General features: G+C 47.7%; 1 protein-coding gene across 11 annotated transcripts in view; it reads right to left on the bottom strand.

The window, feature by feature from the left end:
* MICAL2 (microtubule associated monooxygenase, calponin and LIM domain containing 2) overlaps nucleotides 1-25,934 on the bottom strand; it is a 198,852-nt gene that overhangs the window by 138,746 nt on the left and 34,172 nt on the right. For all 11 annotated transcript variants that reach the window (XM_084772980.1, XM_084772981.1, XM_084772982.1 and 8 more), the window contains one exon: nucleotides 14,074-14,347. In XM_084772980.1, the coding sequence (XP_084629106.1) occupies nucleotides 14,074-14,337 (264 nt within the window). In that variant the 5' untranslated portion in view covers nucleotides 14,338-14,347. The remainder of the gene's footprint in view (nucleotides 1-14,073; nucleotides 14,348-25,934) is intronic.

Raw genomic sequence — 25,934 nt, 5'->3', positions numbered from 1 at the left:
GAGCTCTCACAGCGCCACGGGCCAGGGAACCCAACAAGGACAGTTGGACCAACTAGCTAGTTCTAGGACCCCACTGCTGAGCACCTACTGTGTGCCGAGAAGGCATCTGGTATGTGAAGAAAGTGTAAGATGTCAAAGGCTCTACAGCATTTTGAAAACAAAGTCAGCACTATAGGCTGGCCTTGGGGCTGGTGCTCAATTTGAAGCCATTTGTGGGATGTACAGTAGGGTAGCATAGTGCTGTCTGAGCTTCCTCCAGAACCCCGAGATTCTCCTCTTTTGTACTTTATTTATGGGCTGGGACATCATTGTCCTGGGGAGTTGAAGATCACAGCACAGGACAGAGACCCCAATAGCCAGAACCAAACACCCAGCTATGAACTGAAAGCTAGAATGCTGCTCTGCTTCCGGCCCCGTGGCTCCGCCTTCCTACCTATGAAACGCTTGCATCACACACGCTTGCATCACACACGACAGTGCTGCTGGGAGCTTCCTGTTCCGTTCCAACCAGAGCGGCAGACAACAGCCTCAGCAGCTTGGACCAAGAAGGATACAAACCCAGATGGTCAATCATGGGGAGGCAGCTCCAGATCAGCCAGCAGGGGGGATATTCCCTCTAGCATGAAATGATAGGAATGGGTTTTATCCCAATAGTAGCTACTTATGGCTGGCATCTGTGACAGTGCAATCTCTACCCATCCATCCATTCTACTAGCCAGCTATCTACCATAAATCAATCGATCTATCTATCACCCAACCATCTGCTTCCCCACCCCACCCCTGCACCCTCCTCGCAACCCATGCATCCTCCTATCCTATCCCATCTGCCAATCTATCTATCCATCCTTATATCTATCCACAATCCACCTATCCAGCCATTCATCATTTACCCGTTCATCCATCATCCAAGCAATTATTGTCCTTGTTAAAATAAAAGTTAATAGTTATTTTAAGACTTTAAGAAAAAAAAAAGTTGCATTATTTTGCAAGCTCCAGAGGACCACACGGGAGGTGAGAGACTGGGCTGGGAAAGGGAGAAGGCAGGCAAGCCACAGGCAGACACCTAGGATGCCCACCACCCATGGAAATCATGGATTTAGGCAAAGCAAGCAGGGAGTCTTCTCACATGGAACCTTTGTTTCCTCCTCCAGAAGTAGAGCTCCGGTACCCCAGAGGCTGTGCACATACAGCATCCCCTGAGACTTGACAAGGAATTCAGAACTGTAAATCTCAGAATGAGGGAGTTACCCCTGCCATCATTCACCACTAAGAAAAGCTTGCCCAGTGCTCCCACTCAGCAGGCTGAGCAATGGACACCAACTCAGTATTAAGTCAGTGGAAACACAGAAAGGCCTGGCATAAGGCTTGGGAAAATACAAAGTTGGGAGTCTGCGGAGCCTCTCAGAAAAGCCCAGTTTCTTCACAAATGACACCTCCTGCAGAGAAGACACTATGGGATACCCAGGAGCCAGGAATCCTAAAGAAGGGAAGCCTGGTCTCCTCAGGTAACCCCTGAACTGGAACTTTGATAGAGGCAGCTGGCAGTCACCTCTGCAGGGCTGCAGTGACATCCTGGCTAGAGGCAGACTGCTACCTTCAGCCCCTAAGGGAGAAGTCATCACAAAGCAGCCCCAGGCAGCAGGAAGCCACAACAGGGAGTCCCGATGCACAGCAACAAAAGGCAAAGGCCATAACTGTAACTCACACAGGGCCACTGGTCCTGGATACTTAATTATATTAACTTATTTGGCTTCCAGGTTCTCTGTTAGGTGGGTGCTATTATCAACCTCATTTTGCAGTCGAGGCACAGAGAAGTTAAATAGCATGCCTTAGGTCACAGGACCACAGCAGGATATGAACCCAGGCTCCTGTGGCCCCATAGACCACGCCCCCAGCCACGCCTGCACAGCCACTCTGTTACCTCATTGCAGATGTAGGAGCATCAAAGGCGGCTCTGAGCATGCCTTCCTCTCTGTGTATTGATGCAGGGTGGTTCCTCTCACCTCAGCAGCCCACAGCCAGCATCCTGCCCATGGTACTTAACACTTTGAATACACTATCAGCCTTTCTTGTCTTGGCTCCACCTTGCATTATTTTGCAAGGTCCATGGGACCACATGGGAGGTGAGAGACTGGGCTGGGAAAGGGAGAGGGCAGGCAAGCCACAGGCAGACACCTAGGATGCCAAGCCTCTGGGCATCATTTTAAGGAGCAGCACAGCAAGAGGGGCAGGCATGCTCGTGGACTCTAGAAGTCAAGTTGAAATAGAGCATGCTCCAAAGGCCAGGACAGTTCCAGAAGTGAAAAACAAAAACTGCCATACAAGTCATCTGAGCCCAGTGATCACAAAGACTTTTTTTGATTAGGGGATTAATTAAGGTAGAAAAAAAAAAAAGAGTCAGGATGTGGTTTTCTAACAGCATGAAGGCCTGGCCCCACCCGTGGAGTCTCAGCATCCTGTACAAAGAAAGCATTCCATCATTTTAGCACCTTTCCACAGGACAATAGGCTACATTTTTCCACCTAAGAATTGTTGGCTTGAATCATAGAAGGAGAGTCAGTGAGTGTGGCTGTGGCTCAGCCGGGTCCCTGAGGACAATGACTAATGGTTTTTCCAGTCCTGATATCTGCTGGTCCAGATGCTGAACCTAAGGGCTGGTCTTAGAATACGGTGCCTTAAAGACTCCCTTCTAGGTACTGTGTGAGCAGAGGACCAATGTACACACCCCCCCCAAGCCCTGAGCTCTGACAGGAGGGGGCAGGAAGGCAAAGGTGAATAGTTGGAGTGTCAGAGAAGCCTGGGAGTCTGTTCTCACTGCTGCTGTGGGAAAGGGGAGCTAGCTGTGGATGGAGGCCTTGCCTAGAAACCAACTTGCTGAGATGACATTTGTGTAACAAAAGGCCATCTACCACTAGCACACAGGTGCCCATGGCTGAGATCTTCCCTGAGAAGTCACACGCAGGGGCTAAAAGATGCAGTGACAAACCCACTGAGGACACAGACAGGAGAAGAAAGAGGACAGTGACTTTAGAAGTAAAACAGGCAGGAAAAAAAAAAGTTTAACCGCACTGTGCCTAACTCCACACACAAAACTGGACTCCAAGTGGCTCGGAGACCTAAACTTTATGGTTTTACGAAAGAACGGAGGGTGGGGGATGGAAGCCAGCTGGTAGAGCTTGCCTGGAGATCCCAGCACCACGTAAACTGTGCTGCTGCATGGTGGTGGTGCGTGCCTATAATCCCAGCACTCACCAGGTGGGACAGGGGAAAAGTTGTTGACATCCTGTGTCTAGGTCCAGACAGACACTTGTGTTTAGGCAGTGACAAGAGATGAGCTCCAGGTGAACAGAACAAGTCTTCCCAGGAAGGGCCCAGCCCGTCCTGACCCTGGTGGCAAGGCTGGCTTCCTTCACTTTCCTGACCTACAGGCATGCTATGCAAGCAAGCTGCCTCCTGGGACACAAGAATACAGGCCCATCAAGGTGTAACTTGGGGACAGGGGCTGCCCCAGTCCACCCCCATCTACACTATCCCTAGGATGATGTCACAAGTTCTTCCAGGAGGAAATCAGATCAGGTGACCTTGTTCCCAGAAGTCCCCTGTGGCTTTGCCTCTCATTGGATGAAAAGGCACAGTTCCATGTGGTACCCACACTTCCTGGCCCATCTCTAGCAAAGATTTATTTATTTATTTATTTATTTATTTATTTATTTATTTATTTCTCTCCTACCTCAGAAATCTGGATTTCTGATCAATATTTGGCATCCAAATTGAGCAGTCCTATAAGGGTAAAAATACTAGCTATTTGAAGACTTGGTACTAAAAATATATATATAAAGTATATTATAAGTAAATGTCATAGTTATTGTTTGCTAAAACAACAGTTCATGTATGTTTGAGTTAAATCAAAGGTCTGATTAGAATAAAAGACAAAAAGAACAGAGTTTGCATGCATGCTGTCACATGGATGAATCTTGAAATCATTATGCTGACTGAAATGGCCACACAGAGGACATCAAATGCCTGACTTCCATCTCTGAAATACCCGCAACCGGAAAAAACTACAGAGAAAGGGCAGGGTGAGCGGAGCAGGGGCTACTGTTAGTGGGCTCAGAATTTCTATTTAGAGTGTTGAAAAGTTTTAGAAATAGAAACTGGTGCTGGGTGAGGTGCTGCACACCTATAATCTCAGAACCCTAGAGGGGCAGGCGAGAGGATCGAATTTGAAGCTAGCCTGCACTATATGAGATCCAATCTCAAAACAGACAGACAGATGGTTGAATAACACTATGTGATCGATGTCAGAATCGTATCTTTAAAACGGCTACGGTCACACATATATTTTACCAGAGTTAAAACACCCCAGTTTCCTGGTTTCCCAGGTGGTCATGTTGAACAGACAAAGCATAAGAGTCAAGCTAGGGCCTACGTATGAGAGAGAACATACGTCATTTGTCCCTCTGGCCCTGGATCACTTAGTGCTATTTTTCCAGTCCCGTGAGGATCCTCTTCCTAGTACAGAAACTCCTGGTTGTCAAAGATACAGAGAACCAGAGATGGCTGTGGCCACAATCCTAAACAAAACATGTCTACTTCCTCACCTAAGGCTCAGGGGACATTGCCGAGGAGTTGGGCAGGAAATGTGAGAGCCAGATGACAGAGTGAGCTGTGAAGTGCTGTTCTCCAGACACAGCGCAAACAGCAGGATCACAAACCACATGACTAAGGTTACCTCCACTCACACCACGCAGACCTACCCTGCAGGAACAAGTCAAAGAAGGGGGAGGGGCTCCCAGGGCCCTACCCTTTCCTGCTGAGCTACTGGCTGTTAATTCTGGGAGAGGGGGGGTCACTGTCTGTGGTTGTAGGCCCACTTTCTGAGCCCACCTGACCCCAGCAGATAGCGCCAACCCCACAGACAGGCTGGAGTGAAACTCAGGCATGACAAAACAAATGTATAGATATAAACGTGATTAAGAGATTTGTGGAGAAGCGGGTGGGTAGACTAAGAACGGTGGGGAGGTGGGTGGGCGAGAGTGGTAAATACGCCTTGCATACATGTGAGAAATTGTATGAAACAAATTCAATTAACAAATCAGCTAAGTGGATATGAGAACTGAAGGGATAGTGAAACACCCAGGGCTTTCTCTCCTTGGACTGAACAGTTGTTCCCTAGAGCAGGCCCTCAGAAGAACATGTTCCCTCTGCAGAATTCCCATGGACAGGCCTGAGAGAATTTCAATCTTTATCCCCCCCACGTGTGTGTGTGTGTGTGTGTGTGTGTGTGTGTGTGTGTGTGTGTGAGAGAGAGAGAGAGAGAGAGAGAGAGAGAGAGAGAGAGAGACAGACAGACAGACAGACAGACAGAGAGAGAGAGACAGACAGACAGACAGACAGAGAGAAACAGAGAGACAGAGAGAGAGAGACAGAGACAGAGATCACCAGTCCAGAGAGATAGAGATGCTCAGGTTAAGAACATTTTTTTGCTGTTTCTCCAGAGGACTCAAGTTCAGTTCCCAGCATCTACATGGCAGAGCACAAACACTTATAACTTCAGTTCCAGGGGATCTGGTGCCCTCTCCTGGACTGCTTGGGCACTGCACACATGTGGCACACATACATACATACATACATACTCACACACTTAAGATACAGATAAGCTTCTAAATCATTCCACCATTCCTTGTGCTCTCTCAGTGAGCCTCACATCACAGTTCTCTCAGGCAGCTCTGGCCTAAAGACACTGGCTACTGACCCTCCGGTGGCTACCTCTGCCCTGAATTCCTGCTGTAAAAACCAGGAGCCTTTTCTTTTAGTCCCCATGGCTATTTGTGGTTACTTACAGTTGTTTGCAGCTGAAAAGACTCCTCACTGACTCAGTAAGGGAGAAGAACTTAAAGGTTGGGCTTGGTGTTTTTCTGGGTAACTGCCCCACAGGAAATTTCCTTGCTATGGAAAATACCCATCCCCAAGGCTTTCCTTTTCTTCCTTCTTTCTTCCTTTTTAAACTTTTTAGTGATTCTTTGTGAATTTCACACCATGAACCCCAATCCCACTTATCTCCCCATCCCTACCTATTTACCCTCTGCTCTTGTAACCTCCCTCCCCAACCAACCAACCAACCAAACAAGCAAACACACATTCTCGCTGTGGAAGCTTCAGTGTGCCCCACAGGTTACCCTTGGAATCGAACAGCTTTCCGTGAAAATGTTCACTGCAGTGAGTCACCGATCTGGTTTGGGGCTCTGGCTTCTGCTACATGATCAATATTGGATCCTCACTGAGACTCCTCTCAAATAAGCAAGAAGAAAGACGAAGGAGAAGGGAGGAGGAAGAGGAGAAGAAGGAGTAGAGGAGGAGAAGAGGAGGAGGAGGAAGAGGAGGAAGAAGAAGGAGAAAAAGAAGAAGAGGAGGAGGAGGAGGAGGAGGAGAAGAAGAAGAAGAAGAAGAAGAAGAAGAAGAAGAAGAAGAAGAAGGAGAAGAAGGAGAAGAAGAAGAACCATTATAACACGAGGACAACTACTACTACTACAAGAGCCTCAAGAAGCAGGAGAGAGGGGAAGCCAGGCAGCCTTTTCTGTGTAGGAAGCATAGCTTTCAACCTTCCATTCTTGCCTCCTGCCCTACCCAGCCATCCATTTATTTGGATAATCTGGCCAGAGACTCCCTAGGGCTTTGTGCAACCCTGGGTGGGCCAGGGACTGCAAAAAGAGTTTGTTTTTCTCCAAGAAAAAGGAAGGCTGCTCTCCACCCTTGCAGACCTATTGATGGGCTGATTTCCCACACCTCTTGGGAGCTCCAGGAGTCCGCTGCTAGCCAAGGCACAGAAGTGGCTGCAATCACTGTCCCTACCCCACAGGGGAGAGATGCTCAGAGGCAAATGTGGACAGGTACTACAATAAACCAGCAAAAGGATTAGCTGGACGGCTTCTGCAAGCTCCTTATACACCCTTGGGAATACCCTGGCTCCCCTGGGTATAGCTTCAGGAAAAAGCTACTTACCAGCTTCGGCATGCTTTTCTTTCTTTTCTGAGACAGGGTTTCACTATGAAGCCCTGGTTGGTCTAGAACTCTCTATATAGACCAGTTGACTTTGAATTCAGAGAGCTGCTTAACTCTCCCTCGCAAGTGCTGGGATTATAGGCATGCACCACCATGCCAAGGCCAGGTTTTGATTAATAAAAATTAGCTTCTCTTTTTCTTTACTTTGACAAGGGATATCGTGTAGCCTAGTCTGGCTTCAGATTGGCTACATAAGCTGAGAATGACCTTGAACTTCTGTTCCTGCTGCCCCTGCATCCTGAGTGCTGGGATTCCAGACCTACGTCAGCATGCCTCACTTGTGGGATGCTAAGGATGGGATCCCAGGGCTTTATGCACGCTAGGCAAGCACTCTACCAACAGAGATCTATCCTCAGCTCAATTAGCATTTTAAAACCGTATATTTAAATGGACTTATTATTCAGTATTTATGGAGTTCTAGTAAGCCTCTATTGCTTTCTCCACAGATACCAAAATCTGTGGTTTCCAAGTCTCTTGAATAAAATGTGGTATAGTGTTTGCGTATAACCTGTGTGTATCTTCCCATGCACTTTAAGTCATCTCTAGATCATTTATAACAATGCCAACAAAATGCAAACAGTAGGTAGATAGTTATTTTATTGTATCATCTAGGGAATGACAAGGAAAAAAATCCATGTATTTTAGGACAGACAAAATTATTTTTAAGTATTTTTGATCCATGGTTAGTTGAATCCATAGATACAAACTCAGGAATACACAGGGCTGACTGTGTCTCCACAAAATAAACCACAATGGACCCAGATTAGTGGTATGAAGCTAGTACAAAGAGAGAGGGTCTCCTCAGTAAAATGTTGGCAGGAAGTGACCTTGAGCAGACATCACACACTTCCTTGAGGTGGGCAAGGTGCAGCAGTTAGCACAGCCTTCCATCTCCAGGCTGGTCCTGTGGCAGGGTCAGTGGTCTCTGGCCAGGTGAGTGGGCAGATCCAGAATTCGCCTGAACTAGCCCCTCCACAGAGTACAGCATTTCACAGCCCAGAGACAGAACCACCTCTGCCTTACCAGCTGCCTGTACCTGTCCATATTAGGCAAAGAGGCACTTGACCTGCTATAGCCTCGTGATGACTTCAGAAGTCAGGAATGCCTGATAGGCTTATCCAAGCAGGAGATAGCAGCTGAGTGCTCCCAACTTCACCCTTTCTGCTCCTAACTCCCTCTCGCACCCTCGGCTTCAGGCCTCCCTGGTAGCTTCACTAAGGCAGAAAGCTGGGTTATGTGTGAGAACCAGGGTGGGTGATCTACATGGGGAGGTGGTGCTGAGGCAGCCCTGAGCAAGAAAATGGTGTGGTGTTCCAACCCAGCTGGATGCTCCTCAGATACACACAGATAAAGTGACCGTTTAAGATATTTTTGTTTTGTTTTGCGTTGCTTTCATCATGTCAATAGTCCCAATCTCTGACTGGGGACATAAGTCCGTGGGTCATTTTCTGCCAAATGTGTCTTTAGGCAAGGCAGACTATGCCTACCGGTCTGCAATGATCACCTATTATTACAGAGCAAGCCCAGGAAGGTGCTACAAGGAGCTCTGGGCTGGGAGGTGGGGTTTCCAGTTGCAGGTGGTTGAGGTGAGGATTCCCATGGTTCTCTGGGTTTTATTTTTGAGTTTGGGATCCCTTTCCTTGCAGCCTGACCCCCCCCCCCCCAACACAGAACATCTTTTCCTCATCTCTTCCTCTGATTCATCTATCCATCCTACTTTCTCAGGCTTTTCCCATGCCCTCTCCTCTTTCTTTCCCATCACACAAGCACTGTCTCTTTCTAGATTGCTTTTCTTCTGTCTTCAGCTCTACAAGAGACTCCTACTTACCTGGAAAACCCCCACACCATTCCCCTCTTCCTGGAAGCATTTCCAGACCACTTCAGTCTGTTAGTCATTTGTTTTCCTATGTTCCTGCATATTGGGGTGCACAACCCTCTCACAGCACTTGAGATGCCAATGATCTGATGGCTCAGTGTTTGCCGATCACTCACTATACAGTAGGCAACACTTAGGGACTCCACAAGGACGCTATTTGCCTCTAACAGTCCCTCTACAAAACAGACACACTGCTGCTCTTATTTGACAGAGAAAAGCAGAGATAGTTGAGCAGGCTACAGAATTATAGAAAGATTTATAGATGCCTAGATAAGTATTTGGTGAATAGTATTAGCTTAATAACACTCATTTTGTGAATTATTAAATATATAGATGAATAAGGAAGTAATTACATTCCTGTCTGCATTATAAAAAGTTTAAATGAGAATTTTTGTTGTTGTTGCTGTTGTTGTTGTTGTTGTTGTTTAAAGACAAAGTCTCATGTAGCCCAGGCTCACCCTGAAATTCTGGTCCTCCTGCCGCTACCTCCCTAGTGCTAGGATTACAGGCATGGGCAACCACACAAAACTTGAGAACTGCTTCTTTTATATAATTTAAATTTTTTATCATTATTGTATGTAGGGAGATGCATGCCATTGAATGTGTGTGGAGGTCAGAAGCTATCTTTGTGGAGGCTGGTTTGCTCCTTCCACCTTTGTGTGAGTTCCAGGGAACCTAACAGCAGGCTTGCATGACAGGAGCCTTTATTCATTGAACCATCTCAGCATCTCACCAGGCGTGTTTGTTTGACAGCATCTTATATAGCTCAGACTGGCTTTGAACACCGTGTAGAAGGTATATTAATGCCTTCATAACCATCTTTCAAACTATCTTTACTGTTGGGTGGCTAACTGAGGTATAATGACCTACAAATACCTACTACTGGGGCAAACCAAGAGACCCCCCAAACCCTAGCCGTGCTACTCACTGACTCCCCTGAAACAGCTGTGGCTCCCAGCGCCCCCAGCATGTCACCTGCGAAATGAAGAGAACTCTATTCTCTTAAATTGCTTCTAGTGTTATTACATAAGTGCACGGATTTGGTGGTGTAACAACTCCACACCAAATTGCATACTGCAGGCTCATCTGGGCCTGGCGTACTAATTACCCACCTGGATGTCACATCTGCGCTAGGTGTGGCCCTAGTGCAAAGGTGATACCAATCTCAAAAGAGTTCATATGGTTTGGTCCTTGGTTCACCTCATTCTTATCCAGAGCCGCACCCAGGAAACAAATTATGAAGTGCCTAACGAAACCCTCGTAAATATTAACAGGTCATAAACAACTATCTCAGGCTGAATTATGCAATGCGCACTATGCCAGTGCTCTGGAGACCTATAGGTCTCTCTCATGTCTAGGTATGGCCACTGCAACTCTTCTGCTCCTAGTGGATCTTGGCCCTCCCCCGCTGCCACCAGCACATATGCAGGCATGTGTGCCTAGAGATTTGGAAGCAACCACAGTGCTTAGCACCTGAAGTTGGGGGGGAGTTGGCTGATAAGCCCAAATCAACTCCAGATGGTGTTGGATCATGTTCCCCTCAATAGAAAGAAGGGGTCCAAACAAAATGGCATTTGTTCCCACTCATGCCTGTGGCTAATTGGGGGCTTTAATTAAGCCTGGCATGCAACACACCTGTATTATCTGGAACAGCATTTATGATCAGCCACACGTTTGCTACGGTCTAGTATTTCTTATCTGGCTGATGCTAGGCATAAACTATTATGTCAAAGGAAACAAACACTCTGTGTGAACAAGACCGTGTCTGTCGTGTGGAAGGACAGGTGGGACCCATCTCCTGTGATTTGGCCTGACTCACAAGAAAAGCAGCAGCCGTCACCCATGCATGAGGAGGACCTAGCCAGAAAAAAAAAATGTACCCAGTAAAAGCGGAGAACACCTGCGTTTGTCTGCACGCCCACAGTGCTTGGAAGCTGCCCCACCTCATGTCAACCATGTGATGCTTGGAAGGGCCATCAGCTACAGTACCCACCTTCCCTGGATTTCATCATTATAAATCCAGAGGCAGACCAATCAAAAACTCACCGCTGAGCCCCAAGAGAAAGAGGTACCTTTCGAATCACAGACCTGTCAAGATGGGACCCAGACATCCCAAGAGGAGAGACACCTGCCCGTGGTATAAGAGAATGAAGCAAAGCATCCAGTGTGGATGGAAGGAGAGAAGATGGCAAAGACTGCACGGCAGACCATCCTACCTCTACGCCTGAATGCTCTCCCTGCCGGCTTGACTGGTTCGTGCTGGGTTTCTGACCTCACAGAGTCTCAGTCTAGACTGCCACTGCATTTTCCCAGACTCTTCCACTCCTCAGCACAGGCCGTTTTTATAACATGGGCTCTTGCACATTAGAAAAGCCTCCATTTCACCTCACAAACCGGATATAACAACTCAAACTCAGAGCCACCCCTAGTTAGCACCACTAACTAAAGATGTCCTTTTCTTTGTATCTCGGGGACCCACAGTGATCTGCCAGTCACAAGGCCCAAGGACTCTGCTGCTTCAGGCCACTAGGGCCTATAAAACAGGACAGCCCAGACAAGCCAGGCCACTCTCTTTCTGATGATTTTTTTCAAAGCACATCTTCAGAGCCAGGCGTGGTGGTGCATTCTAGTCAGCTTAGAGACCAGGATGTGGATCCAGAAGATGAGGAGCTCAAGGACAGCCACTGACACAGAGTGAGTTCGTGGCCAGCCTGGGCTACCTGAGACCCTGTCTCAAAGCAAAAGACACCACGCAAGCCAACCTTCCTCTCATGCCCTGCTGGCTAACTCCCTCAGAGAGCTCACCTTTTGATCAGCCACCCAGGCAATGCCATTCCCTAATAAAATAGTTCTGCTTGGCGACTGTAATCCTAGCATGGATGCAAGAGGATTGCCATGAGTTCAAAGCCAGCCTGGGATAACAATTCTAAAATATCCTCCCTGAACAGCAGTGTGTCAAATACTGACCATACAACTTCTTTCTATGGTACTAAAGTCCTTATGACCTTCTTGGGGGTGGCAGGAACCATACACAGAGTCCTTTTTAAAAAGAAAGCCACTGGGGCTGGAGAGACGGCTCAGAGGTTAAGAGCACTGGCTGTTCTTCCAAAGGTCCTGAGTTCAATTCCCAGCAACCACATGGTGGCTCACAACTGTCTATAATGAGATCTGGTGCCCTCTTCTGGTGAGTAGGCACATGCAGGCAGAATACTGTATAATAAATAAATAAATAAATAAATAAATAAATAAATAAATAAATAAATCTTAAAGAAAGAAAGAGAGCCACCAAATACAATGACTGGAAAGGGTAACTCTGAAGTCCCTCCACATCTTCCCTGGCCCCAGTTCCCCAGGGAGCCGTGAACCAGGAAGCTATAACTTTGAAGGGAGGTATTGGTGGGAGTGGCACCTAGAGCATCTGTCTTCTCCCCTTTCCTTTGCCAACCCTGGTATCCTCTGCTTGAGGCTAGAGCATGGCAAGTTATTAGGCTAGCACTCGGGGGAAAGGGCAGTCTTCTTAGGGCTGAAGTGCACATGGTTTCAGTACAGTTGGACCGCTCTCCTGTACTCTGCACATTGGTGCTCTGGGCTCAGGAGCTTGGCAGCTGTCTCCCTGGGGCAATGGAAAGCAGCCGTATCCCACGGTGGCCTCAGCCACTCCCCATCACCAAAACAAAAACACAACAAGCTCCATTGCCATGGAGAGTTCAATCCTCTTGTCCTGGGATTGGCACGGAACAGAATTCCATGGGCTCTGCTGAGCTACCTCCCAAGAGGTCTGAATACTATGCATTCAACGTTAACCTAAACACCCAGCCTGGACCTGTACCAGCGACAGTCCTCCAGGGCCAGCAATTAATCTTGGCTTTAGCAGTCTATCAGGTGGTGGCATGTCAGAGATGTCAGAGGTGTGATGTTCTGGGCTCTGGGTTCACTGATGTGGCCAACCATAGACCACAGTGGATACAACCAGTCCATTGGGAGTTAGTGACTGGTGTGCCCCTGAGCAGAGACTTAGAACCTAGGGAAGGGGCAATGAGGTGGTAAGGAGACCAGAGACTTACTTCTCAGCTTATCAATTGAAAACAGGGAGTCAGTCTGGGGAGATGGCTCTGTGAGTACAAAGCTTGCTGTGTGGACGCAAGGATCTGAGTTCTAACCACCAGCACCCAAGTAAAACCTAGGCATAGAGACAGACACCTGTAAGCCCAGCCCTGAGGGGACAGAGATAGGTGGCTCCTAGGCACTTACTGGCCATCCAGCCTAGCTGAAATGACAGGCCTGCGTTCAGAGAAAGAGCCTGTCTTAAAAGAACGGAGTAGAGATCAATAGAAGGAGAGGCGTGAAGTTGACCTCTGGCCTCTTCATATGCACACCCCCCACACACAACAAAACCCAGACAGGGGTCTTTCTAAAATGTGTGTTTCCAGTAGACAACCACTTACATGATACCTCTTAGGTAACACAGCTTAAGCTGTAGAGTCAGACAGAGCCAGCCAGCATGCCTTCTGGAAATATGAACCCAGCTAAACCAATTGCCTTCTCAGTCTATGCATCTGTAAAGCTGTCCAAAGACCTGCCGCAGGTGTTCAGCGGGCTCACAGACAAAAGGTACCTCGTACACAGAAGCTGCTCAATAAACAATAGGGCCCACGGGCAGCCGGGCTGTAGAGACAGGAAGTAGGAAGTAGGATGGTTGACATTTGCTTTACTCCCTCCACTCTGCTTTGGTTCCCTTCCTTGCAGAAGGTACAGAGGGGCAGCTGTGGCCACCACCTTCAAGGGACTAAAGGGCTGATCTCGATCCAGACAAAGGAAGCCTTCTGGGACTGGAGAGATGGCTCAGAAGTTAAGAGCACTGTCTGCTCTTCCAGAGGACCTGAGTTCAATTCCCAGCAACCACATGGTGGCTCACAACCATCTAGAATGAGATCTGGCGCCCTCTTCTGGCCTGCAGGTGCACACTGTATGCATAATAAATAAATCTTAAAAAAAAAAAAAAAGGAAGCCTTCCCCTGAGAGCCACGATACAGCACCCACAAGCCCATCCATTGAAAACCTCCAAATAGCAAGCACAGTAGCTCTTCGGCTTCCTGTCCCATGAGGGAGAGAAGCATCCATGGGGTCCCCTTTACCTTGGTGTTCACGCAGGCTTTCCCTCGCCTATACTCCTTGTGCGAGCCACGCTTGTCCAGCTTGTGCCACAGGGCTTTGGCCTTCCAGGTGTTCACCTTGGACTTGAGCTGGGAGTAGAAGTTCCTATGGTCCAGCGGATCGAGGTCCAGGAGGCAGGTGAGGATGTTGAAGGCCTGGAGGGTCCCTTTGCATGTGGTAGCTTGCACGAAGTTCTCAAAGACCTGGCCGGCCTGGGCCTGCTTCTCGTCTTCATTTTCTCCCATGGTTCAGGAGCTGTGTGGAACAGTGGTGCGGAAGAGTCAGAGGGAGTTACCAGAAAGTGCTAGATATGTCCTGCACCTGCAGAGGGAGGCATCAACAGGCCAGCCTTATATCCTTTAAGGCACTAAAGGCCTGATCTTGATCCTGAACACGCACCACTCCACCTGCACCATATCTGGAGAAGGTCCAACGAACCTTCTAGCCCGGCATGCCGCCTTGCTAGCAACCTCTCTCTCCCCAGCCCCCACTCCTCCCCTTGGCTGGAGAACTGCAGATTGCACAAAGCTATATAAATATACTCCGGAGAATGTCAACAGGACCTCAGCAATCGAGCTCCAAGTCAGATGGCTCTGGAAACAGTGAATAGGAAAAGGCCAGAAAGGATTTATTTCCCCTACAGAAAAGCCACCATTCTCGGTGTTGCGCATTGAGAAACATAAATTCTGCCTGGTTGTAATTATATCAATGCCCAGGCAAAAACCCCACAGCCCATCTCCCTCCAGGCGCCACAATCTCTTCACTGATTACCGTGGGATAAGACTTCCCCTATGCAAGTGACAAACGACAACCTCTCAAAACTTATCTTTCTGGAATCTGCTGGAAGCACATCTCAATCAGACACCCAAAAAAGACAGACTCATATGGCCTTGTCTCTACCAGTAATAAAAGAAACCCATTCTGTGCAAGACCAAGCAGGGAGCTGTTCAAACAAGTGCTCGGGCTGGCGTAAGGGAGACACTCAATGGAGCATTCATTCGCATCGTTGAAATAGCTTGCTTGGATTTGGGGCATCCTTCCCTCCATCCATCCCTCCGTGTCCCTCCACCCTCTCTTTGTGCCACCATTCAAACCTCAAGCATTTCTTAGGAAAAAAAATCATTTCAGCTTCAAAGGAATGAAAACAAAGGCAGACCACTTCCCCAAAGCAAAGCTGTTTTTCCCCCCTCAAAATGCATGGAGAGTGCAGGAAGGTCAGTGTGAGGGACTTGGGCTGGCCCAGCTGCTTGGGTACTGAGCAGTCTGTGGGGGGACCTGACAATGCACAGAATAAAGGGTCCCTAGGCATCTTCACTCTTTCCAGATGGGATCATTTATGGAGGGCACATCTGAGTTGGAGGTTAGTTTTAAAATACCCAAAGCGGTCAGGAGGCTGTGTATTTTTTTCTTCCCTGCAATCTCTGACTCATCCACAAGAGTCTCTGGGGCCATGGCTAGTATGGGCATCACCCTGGGTGCTGGGAATGGAGAGATGGCTGATGTAGAGAGAGATCCCATCCGGGGAAGAAGAAAGAACAGTGGATAGAAGGGCACTTGTGGGATTTGGACAAAGAGCCTGGGGGGGAGGTGTCCCCAGAGAAGCAGGTATCCCATTGAGCCTGAAGAAGTCTCCAGGAGATGCCAAATTGCATCTACTTAGGAAGGCGGGGGGTTCCAGTACAGAAGGGGGAACATTGTGGGCCGGGGAGACACTGTTCAGAGGCATGAGTCTGAAAAGAGCTGGTATAGTTACAGCAACAGCAAATTCAAGGTGTTAGCAGGGTAAGCTTTCTGGGGGAAAAAATGATAGGTTAGGGTTTCTGAGACAAATCATGGAGTATCCTTCCAGGCCAAGGGATAACATGGCTCATGGGGGAGCCTGCCCTCCCCCTACTGATCTCCTAGGAGTGTCCACTGAGCCTGGCACTGTGCTCACATGGAGATTAACTCTCACCCCCGTGCAAGGTCTTACCAGTCTGTATACATTGGCCAGGCCCATCATCCAGAAAGGCCCATCCTGCTACTCTGATCCACGCCACCCTACACGTTACACAGGAGGAGAGGGCTGGCAACGCCGGTGCCCTGCCTGGTTTAGAGGGGACATGAATTCCTCCACTTGTGCTCCCTCGGCTCCTCTAACCTCCCGGGCATTTGCTTGGCATCTCTCACATCAACACTGTGGCCTCTTGTGTCTCATCTTTCTCTGCTTGTCACTCTTGCCACCCAGAGAGCACCGACAGAGAGCAGGACTCATCCGTGTCCCTGAGTGTATTCGTCTTCCCAGACTTGTCTGTCTTTGGAACCGTAGCAGTGTGGCACTGAGTAAGGGGTGTGGAGGGCCAACAATGCTCCCAGGGTTCTAACGAAGCCTCACAGTTCCTCCTGAGGATGAGGTGGAGTGACTTTGGAGCTACAGGAGCAGGGATGCGAAGCCCCCTCGCTGCCACACAACCTCACACAAGCCACTCAGACCCAGGAAGTGCTGGGCATGTGTGTAATGCTAAGGTGGGCAATGCTTGCAATGTGTGTTGCATCCAAATCCACTTTTCACTCCTCGCTTCTTGTCTAGAATCTATCTAAAACCACACGCCACTGCCAAGTATCAAGCCAGATCTGTCTCCTGGGTGACAATTTACAAACTGGAAGAACTCGTCTCCTCTCTCCTGAAAGCACTTAAGTCTTAGAATTCACTACAGGACGAGGCAAAGGCGGTACTGAGGGTCTGGGGGTGTGAGAGCTCCCAGAATCGACTCTTATCTAGGGTGTGACAAGAGAAAGGGGGAGGGAAAGGGCCCATGGGAGGAGTTAAGTTTGGCCTTGGTACCTTCCAGTGCCAAGCTTGAACATGCCTTCCTGGATCTAAACAGTCTCCACTTTTTAAAAGACTGGATTGCCAAGTCATACCACTTTGAGAGGGCATAGTCGCATGGCAAGAAGCCATCTTTGTGGGAACATCAAATCATTTATTTAGTCAGGGAAACCTGTGTCTGAAGCTGGTCTCTAGCACTCGCTGGCTGTGTGCTGTGAGACAATGTCACCTCAGTTGGTAGCCTCAGTTTTCTTGTCTGTATGATGGGGACAATACTTCTTACACCATAGAGTTACAAGAGAGAAAAAGCAATCAGGTTTGGGATGTACTTAGTGTTTGCTAGCCTTGTAATTAGCTCACAAATAAAGGCAAAAAGAAACATAACTCATGGCTTACACTGGCTTTCCAAAGCATTTGCCTAGCATACACAGACCCTTCATTTGAGCCCCACAACTGACAAAAACAAAAACAAAAACAAAACACAAAACAAAACAAAACAAAAAATCCCAAACTCTGCTAGACCTGGCTCCTATGTCAAGAAGTTTCATATATCCTAAAACTACAGGAAAGGCATATCCCAGTAATCTCAGCTTTTGAGGAGTATGTGACATGTGTTGGCCAGCCTGGGCTACATAGGAAGCCCCCGTCTTGAATAAAACAAAACAAACAAGCATTCTAGAGCATCAATTCAGAAGATCTAGGTCTGAGCTAGATTCTCAGCTATATAGTCTTGGACAAATCACTGAATTTGTGAGTTTTAATTTCCCCACATGCCAAGGGGGAATCTCACCCAGGAAGTTTTGATCATAAACTGAAAACACAGAGTTGTAGACAGGCAGTGTTGGTCAGGGGCCTGTGTAGCACTGAGAAGGACATGGTGAGTGTGAGCTTTAAGCTTCCACTTCTTTGGAGATTTGGGAGTTAGTGACCTTTGAAGAATACTCCTCCTAGTTCCAAACAACAAAGGTTAAAAACTGTTAAAGCAGCTGAGCTTGTTGGCCCAAGCCTGTAGCCCCGTTATTGTTAAGATAGAAGCCAAGAAGTTAGGCAGGCAATCCCTAGCTACATAGTGAGTTCGAGGCCATCCTGGGCCACATGAGACCACAGCATCTCAGAAACAAGATGAACCTATCAACTAGAAGCTCCTGTGTGGCTGGTTCTTGGTAGCCTGCCCTTCTAACCACCGCCCAGATGTTGCCTCTCTGGAGTTTGAAATGTAATAGAAATAGAACCGACCAGCTAGAAATATGCAGGGGTTTGCACTTTCTGGGAAGAAACAAGATGTGATGGTCGTTTCCAGGAATAGCCTGAAGGAGTTTGGGCTTTGTTGACTGAGTCCCTTATTTGTGGTTTCTTCAGTTTTCCTGCCAATGTGACTTCATGAGTCACAAAGATATTCCCTTCCCTGCCTCTGAGCATCGAAAACGAGCAGAGCCCTGGATTGCAGGTGACAGCATAGTGATAGGCACCTAGGTCAAGGTTTGCACCGAGACCCTCCATCCCTTCAGGTAGAGGGATGGGGACTCTTGAGCCCAGGTTGGCCTGTGCCAGGTTGGCCGCACCACCTACCTGACAGTCAATGTGATATTATGGCAATGCCTTGGGTGGAGGTCCTGAAAACCAATGGAGGCCTATGGAGGCCTATGGAGGCTGCCCATGTCCAGGAAAGACACTCAATCCTCTCCTCATGCCTTGGGCCCCACAGACAAGATCTGTTTCAAGGTCAGTGCAACCTAAGAACGAAACCCTTGTGTTGTTTCCATGCCAGCCTGCCCTCCCCATCTCTCAGGTTGGCTGTAGCAAGAGATGAAACTCCGGGGGAGTCTCAGCAATGACAAGGGTGTCGCCCTGTCCTTATTGTGGACAGAAAAAGACCACCAACCTGTTAGCCTTGTATACTGTAGAAAACGGGTCACAGCTATCCGAATCTCTAAGCTAAGGTAAAGCCAACATGGCTAGGTCTCTGTGGAGGCCAGCAAGGACAGGAAGCCCTGGTCCATAGGTGGCCTGAAACCCTAACTTCCCATCTGGCCCCGCCATCCCTCAGAGCACCATGCAGCCAACATGAACCAGGAGCAACTCCAGACCTGGCAACACAGGCCTATTAGCCTAGCTACTCAAGAAGCTAAGGCAGGAGGATGGCAGGTTTGGGGTCTATCTGGGCTATAGTTAGTTCATGACAAACATGGGAAGCCTAGTAAGACCCTGTCTTAAATAAAAGGTGAAAAGACGACTGGGGAGCTAGCTCAAGGGAAGAATTTTCCAGCATGAGTGAGGCTCAGGGTTCAACCCCAGTTCTGGAAAAAAAAAGGGGGGGGAGTCTGAGGTAGAAAGGGAATGAAGAGCCATGTGTTTCCGTATTCTGTGCTCTGTGACCACCCTTGCCTCAGAAATCCCAGTCTGTCCTGGAGAGAGGCAGCGTCTAGCCAACGCTGTCTTTGCTGCCTGATCTCATCCCACAGGAGGCAGAAGCCCTTTCTATTCAGCCTGCCAGGAGGCTCTCTAGGAAGGGAGAATGAGAAAGACAGCTAGGGACATTCTGTGGTAATACCAACCAGACCCCCAGCTGCGGTGGGGCTGGGATAACCTGTCACCCCTTGCCCTAGGTGACACTGGAGAACATTCCAGTCCACTGTAGGTCCCAGTCTTCCATTCCTGCTTTTGTCCTATGATCCTGTCATCTACTTCCTTGTTCTGGGTCTTCCAGCCCCTTTCCTGTCTCATCAGTGATGCCTGTGGTCTGGTTTGAAGTAGCTTCACACTTCACCACTTCCTGGCTTCCACCCACCACTCTCTTGAGCCACACACAATGCCACGAACCAGGAAGACCCATGGAATCAGTTGCCAGTCCACAGCCTCTAGGGTCTTACTACCTGCGCCCTGTATCAGAAGATAGCTACATGCCAGGAGGTGGCAAGAAGACGGAACAACAGCTAGCCAGCATTATCTGAGGCCACTGCCTGGCAGGTAGCTTCACCCAGGTGTGGTGGCAACAAGCTTGTATGTTGTCTCTACCCGCCCCCCCCCTCTCAAAAATGAACTCATCTCAAAATTTGTCCATATCTTCCTTGTCTCTATAATGTAACTTTAACTTTGTCATTTGTGGTAGTTTACATGTGTTCTTGTATCTGTGAAAGTGTGTGTGTATCTATGGGCATACGTGTGTGTGTGTGTGTGTGTGTGTCATGTATATATGTATATGTTAAGTTTTCTTCCACAAGAATGTCTGACCTACCCCACATCTCCACCTAAACCTTTCTTCAGAGCCTCCTAGGAGAATTCCTGTGTGAGGAGAGCTGAGCTTCAGTAATTGACTGCTCTTTGCCCTCAACACTGCTGGGGTGCTAAATGCTACCCAAACCCCTTCATCCACATCCTCAGTCAACTGCCTGTGATTGACAGGGAAAATGAAGGGTCCAGGATAAGTGACCTTATCAGGGCCACATGGGCAGATACAGAACAGGCTGTGAGGGAGCCCAGCCCCCTCTCATAGTGGGACCTACACTCTCAGCCTCCATGGATGAGTGCCATGTAACAGAAATAGCATGTGTGCTTGCTCATGTCTTCCCAGCCAGCCCCCAATTACACTGGTTAAGTTATGCAGCCTGCGACAATCTTGAACACGGCTTCTTGAGCCACAGCATCTTAAATAAGGAAGGATTAGCGAGTCTTTATCTAGCTCTCAAAATTTCTATATGACACACGCACAGTTCAAGTAACTCCTTCCTGTTGACATGCCCCAAATCCAGGCATACCTTTTCCCTGCTTGTCTTACTTAGCACAAGAGGTGGCCTCCTGCACCTCATGTGTCCCAGCTATGCTCAGTGCTGGGTTTTCATCAGATCTCAGTCATCAGTGCTCACCTGGATCATCTCCCTGGCTGTCTCCTTCAGAAAAGGAAGAGTAGTCCTGTGCAAAGCCCTTCTGGTGGGAAGACCAGCGAGGGTTAAACCCCAACAAGGTAAGTTCCCTTGAAGAATCTCTACTTCCTGGACCACAGGGCCCTGAAGGCCAGTGTGGCAGAGCCCATTCCAGAGACTCAACATCCTTAGCCAAGCATGGTGGTTCACACCTGCAATGGCTATACACCAAAGGCCAAAAGAAGGGGTTGTCACAAGTTCAAAGCCAACCTCGGCTATGTAGTGAGTTCTAGAACAGACTAAGGTATATAAGAAAATGCTTTCCCAAATAATCTAAAGACTAGAAATAACATTAACAACAGCAACAACAATAACAAAACCTAAAGGGTCGTGTCCTCCCATGGCAGTGTGGAATAGAAATAAGGCTGCTGTCCACCTGTGCCTTCCAAACCCCTGAAGCCAATATACTCAGTCAGCAAACTGACACACATCTCACTACACACAGAGCCCGCCTGTGCAACCAACACTTGGCATGCTGCTCTGTAGGTCTCTGGGCTGGTGACCACACCTTGGGATCACCAAGGAAAGCTGTGATATCAAACTCCTAGTTTCCTGAAGGCTAGCTTGCTTGTCTCAAGGTAGACAATGGGAGGCACCAAAGCAAGCCAGTTCAGAGACAGAAGGAGAGTGGAACTGGGCATGGCAGGGCATGCCTTTAATCCCAGAAGTTGGGAGGCTGACAAAACAGAATCATGCTTGGAGACCAGGCTAGGTAGGCTACTTAACAAGGCCCTCAAGAAAACCTTAAAAAAAATATGCCCTTCCCATGTGCATGATAGGGCCATCCAGCCACGTCATATCTGGTGTGTGCTTATAGGATCCTGCAGTGAATCTGCCATGGAAAGCTGTGTTCTTAGTTACACAGTGGGTACTACCCATAGCAAAAAAGTTCAGAGACAGGAAATAGAATGGGGTTGGGGCATAGTAGGGCATGCCTATAATTCGTAATCCTAGCATGAGGCTGAGGCAGGAGGATCACACTTCAAGGCCCACCTCAACTACAGAACAAGACCCTGTGTCAAAAAACAAAACAAAACAAAACAAACAAACAAACAAACAAAAACAAAACCCAAAGCCAAGAGAATGGAAGTTGCCAGATTCTGAGGGAGAAGAGATGGGAAGCTCTTGGCAAGACACAGAGCTTTGGTGTAGGCTGATGAAAATGTTCTGTGGATGGATGGTGGTAACAGCTGGGCCACAATGTGAACATCCTTTGTGCTGCGAAACTGTTCACTCAACGCAGTTAAAATGGTAAGTCTCATGTTATGCATATTTCACCACAGAAATAACAAGCAATCAAATCCATACAAAACCACGAAGACCACCACCCAAGTGTGGTGCCCAAGGTCTGGGTAGAGAATGGGCAGTGCCATTTACAGTGAAGTCCACTTTCTAAACCATAGCAAACAAAGTAAACCATTACACAAATGCAAGAAAAACATTGGTTCTTGTTTGGTGATGTGCCACGGTTTAAATTTTTTTCCCAAAGTTATCTAGGTTTCTCTCGTTCTTCCCTTCACATCCCACTTGAGCCCAAGAAGCATCTGGAAGCTCAACTCTACCAAGCTCACACTGTTACCTTTTATCCCTCTTCCACGGGACCTCACACGAACACATTTCTTTTCATTTGGCACCTATGAAATCCATTTCAATACTCCTGGGGAAATGGGAAACACAGGATCGTTTGTGTTAGCTTCCAAAGCCACCACACATCACCGTCACCTGGGGGAACACTCCAATCCCCTAGGGCCGGTGACTCCTGTCTAGTACTACCTAAGACTGCTCCTCTGATGCAGGGACCAGTCACACCTGTGTGAGCAGAATCTTGAAGGCTTGGAGATGCATCTGGAGCAGTCCAGCACTGTACGCAATCTCCATCATGTACAAACACTAGATGTGTTATCGCAGCTCTGTCCCTTGATAATGGCCCAGCATATTTTTTGTTGACTAATAACCACGTTAAAGATGCTACCTGATCCTCTTGATTCATTAGAATCTTATTGTCATGCAAAGAGGCCTCTCATTCACAAGGCAGTGTGGGCTCCATCACACACCAGGTTTTGCCACTCTTGGGTGGCCAGTAGACTTGAGCACATTTTTACCCTATAACTCTTGTCCTCCTCGCCTCCTCTCCTCCAGACATACCTCACTCCAGTGTCTTCCCTAGAGGGTTGGGACCCTTCCACAGAGTTTCTACAGCACCCTGTACCTACCTTGACCACAGACAGTTACCATAGTGACATGTCTTACTTCTTGCTTCTAGCACCCAGCACAAGGCCCTCTCTACATAGTTTGTGGCACAGGGATGAAAGAGTGAGTGCCCACTCTCTGAGAAGATAATTGTTGGCATTTAAGGAGCATCAGTGAAGTGTGGGGCAGCGTGTATTGAAGTAGTTAATAATTGTAACAAGCCATGGCACTGTTAGGTACTCACACTCACTGTTCAAAGGATTTGGAAGTCAACAGCTTACTGAAGGTCACAAGGCCTGAGTAGGGAAGTTTTCAATGGTGGCCCCATAGCCAAGTTCAAAAGCATATTCTTAAGCACCATTTCCATAAGGCATATGTGCATAGAGCATAAAGCCACAAGTATACAGACTACATTGCACACCAAGCCAAAGACCAGCTTTCCTTTAGACCTAGGATGCATGATGCTCCCACACACCCCTTCTTCATCAACTCTAAAATGTCAGGATCTGAGGCAATAAGATCTCAATGAAGAATCCAAAGCAGCTAGTGACTAGCACGTCCTTAAACACTCAGTTGAGACGTGACATTTTAGTGACAGTGGCATAAGAGATAAGCTAGCTGACCTCCAGCCTGGTGGCTCCTTTCTTCTGGGCTATTCCTTGCAGCTGTGGGAACACTGGTGACTAGGTGTACCCTTAAAGAACATGGGCAGCAAGGACAACTTTGAGGGTTGATCCATAAGTGTCACACTTCTTCCCAAGATCCTGTTTGCTCTTCTTTCTCTTTCAGAGCACCACAGTCCTGGGAACTATATGGTGAGGTAGTTTGAAGTCGCAGAGATAATGAAGCCAGTTCCCCTTGGATGGCCACTCGGAGAAAAAAGACCTTAATGACCAGAACATGTTTTAGTCTTTACATATATATATATTTTTTTAAAAACTTGCAATTTTGAAGTCATTGAGCATAGAGGTTTATCTGTCAGGCAGAAAATGTCACCTTAACAAATACAATAGGTATCACTAGGCATGCTAAATTTGGCCTGTGTCATTTCCTCCAACAAGAATACTGATCATGTGGGGCTCTACACCCCTCTTTTTAAAAATATATTTTATTAATTTGTTCATAATACATCTCAATTGTTATCCCATCCCTTGTATCCTCCCATCCCTCCCTCCCTCCCTCCCTCCCATTTTCCCCTTACTCCCCTCCCCTATGTCTGTGACTGAGGGGGATCTCTTTCCTCTGTATATGCTCATAGGGTATCAAGTCTCTTCTTGGTAGCCTGCTATCCTTCCTCTGAGTGCCACCTCTTATGTCACCAGGTGTTGGCCTGGTTTGAATCTGAAATGTCCCCACTGGCTCATGGCTTGAGAGCTTGCTCCTTGGGTGTCCTATTTAAGGATTCTGTAGAACACTGAAGAACTGGGGCCCTGGTGAAGTTCTTAAAAGTTATAGCAAGAGTTTGATCCTGTTGTCTCTGCTTCTGGTCCACTGTGATGTGAGCAGCCATTGCCATGTGTCCTCGCCACCACACACTACGCCATTTCACCCTCACTCCATCAAGTATAAGACATGCTAAAACCCCTTGAGCTCATGAGGCAAAATCAGTCTTCTCTCTCGTGAATTGTGTCTGCTAGGTCCTTTTTGTCACAGTGATATTGAAATAGCTAATTTGCCTAATCAGCATGGTAAAATATCCCTCAAAGTGCAATAGTGATACTCATATCTTGCTAGTGACCAAAAGCTCTCTAATGGGACACAAGGCCAACTCAACATGTGGGAAATCATGCCTGCTACATGAGATGTAGCCAACTATCTGGGGCTAGTGAGAACATGAGTCTTAGAAAGAACCCACGCCATCACGTCACTAAAAGAGCATAATTCCTAACTACACTCTAAAACTCCTCCTTATGTCCACACATAAGTGTAGGCCTCACTCCTCATCAAAGAAGCTTCTCTTTGCAGAAGAAGGAGACCATTACAGAAAACCACAGGGAGCCAAAATGCAGAGATCAACTGATTGTGGGGTTCCCAGCTGCAAAGGATACCTCTACAACACAACTCTTACACCTCAGGTTCAGAGAACATATTGAGGAAGGGGACAGAAGGATTGTAAGAGCCAGAGGACCAAGAAGTCTGCCATGAGATTGTGTCTCCTAGAAATGACAAGGAAGCTCCACCCACGATACCACAACAATATGGCTGCCAAAACAAGGCCTGAACGAGCACAACACCAATAGACATACTAACACGAAAGGTCTCGCCCCCAGACATGGAACCAGGGGCAGCAGGGAGTGCTAGCTCTCCAGGGATGAGCTCCCTAACTGTTTGTCAAGTAACCAGTGGTCAGCCCTGAAGTCACAGACACACAAGCAACATTGAATGGCCCCAGCGTGTTGTATTTCTATATTCATGTATATCTGTATTCACAATAATAATCAAAGAAAAAAAGACTGTCAGTTTGAGAGGGAGGGAGGGGCACGTGAGAGGTTGGTAGGAGGAGCATGGGATGAGTGAGAGAGAGGAAAGGAAAAACTTAAAAATTTGGAAATAGCTGGGTGCAGTGGCGCACGCCTGTAATCCCAGCACTCAGGGAGGCAGAGGCAGGCGGATCTCTGTGAGTTTGAGGCCAGTCTGGTCTACAAAGCTAGTCCAGGACAACCAAGGCTACACAGAGAGAAACCCTGTCTTGAAACAAAACAAAACAAAACAGAAGAATTACACAATTTAAATATTTTTTAAAAGAAAATGACTGATAGTCACAGTCATAGGGGAAGGGAGTAAGGGGAAAATGGGAGTAATGGGAGGATACAATGGGATGAGATAACAATTAAGATGTAATATGAATAAATTAATAAAATATATTTAAAACAAAAGAAAATGACTGATACATAGGCCAACTTCCAATAACAATCCAGTCTGT

This window comes from Acomys minous (genome assembly GCF_964271855.1).
Source record: "Acomys minous genome assembly, chromosome: 2".
In the NCBI taxonomy this organism is placed as follows: domain Eukaryota; kingdom Metazoa; phylum Chordata; class Mammalia; order Rodentia; family Muridae; genus Acomys; species Acomys minous.
This window is presented reverse-complemented; position numbering and strand designations above follow the sequence as displayed.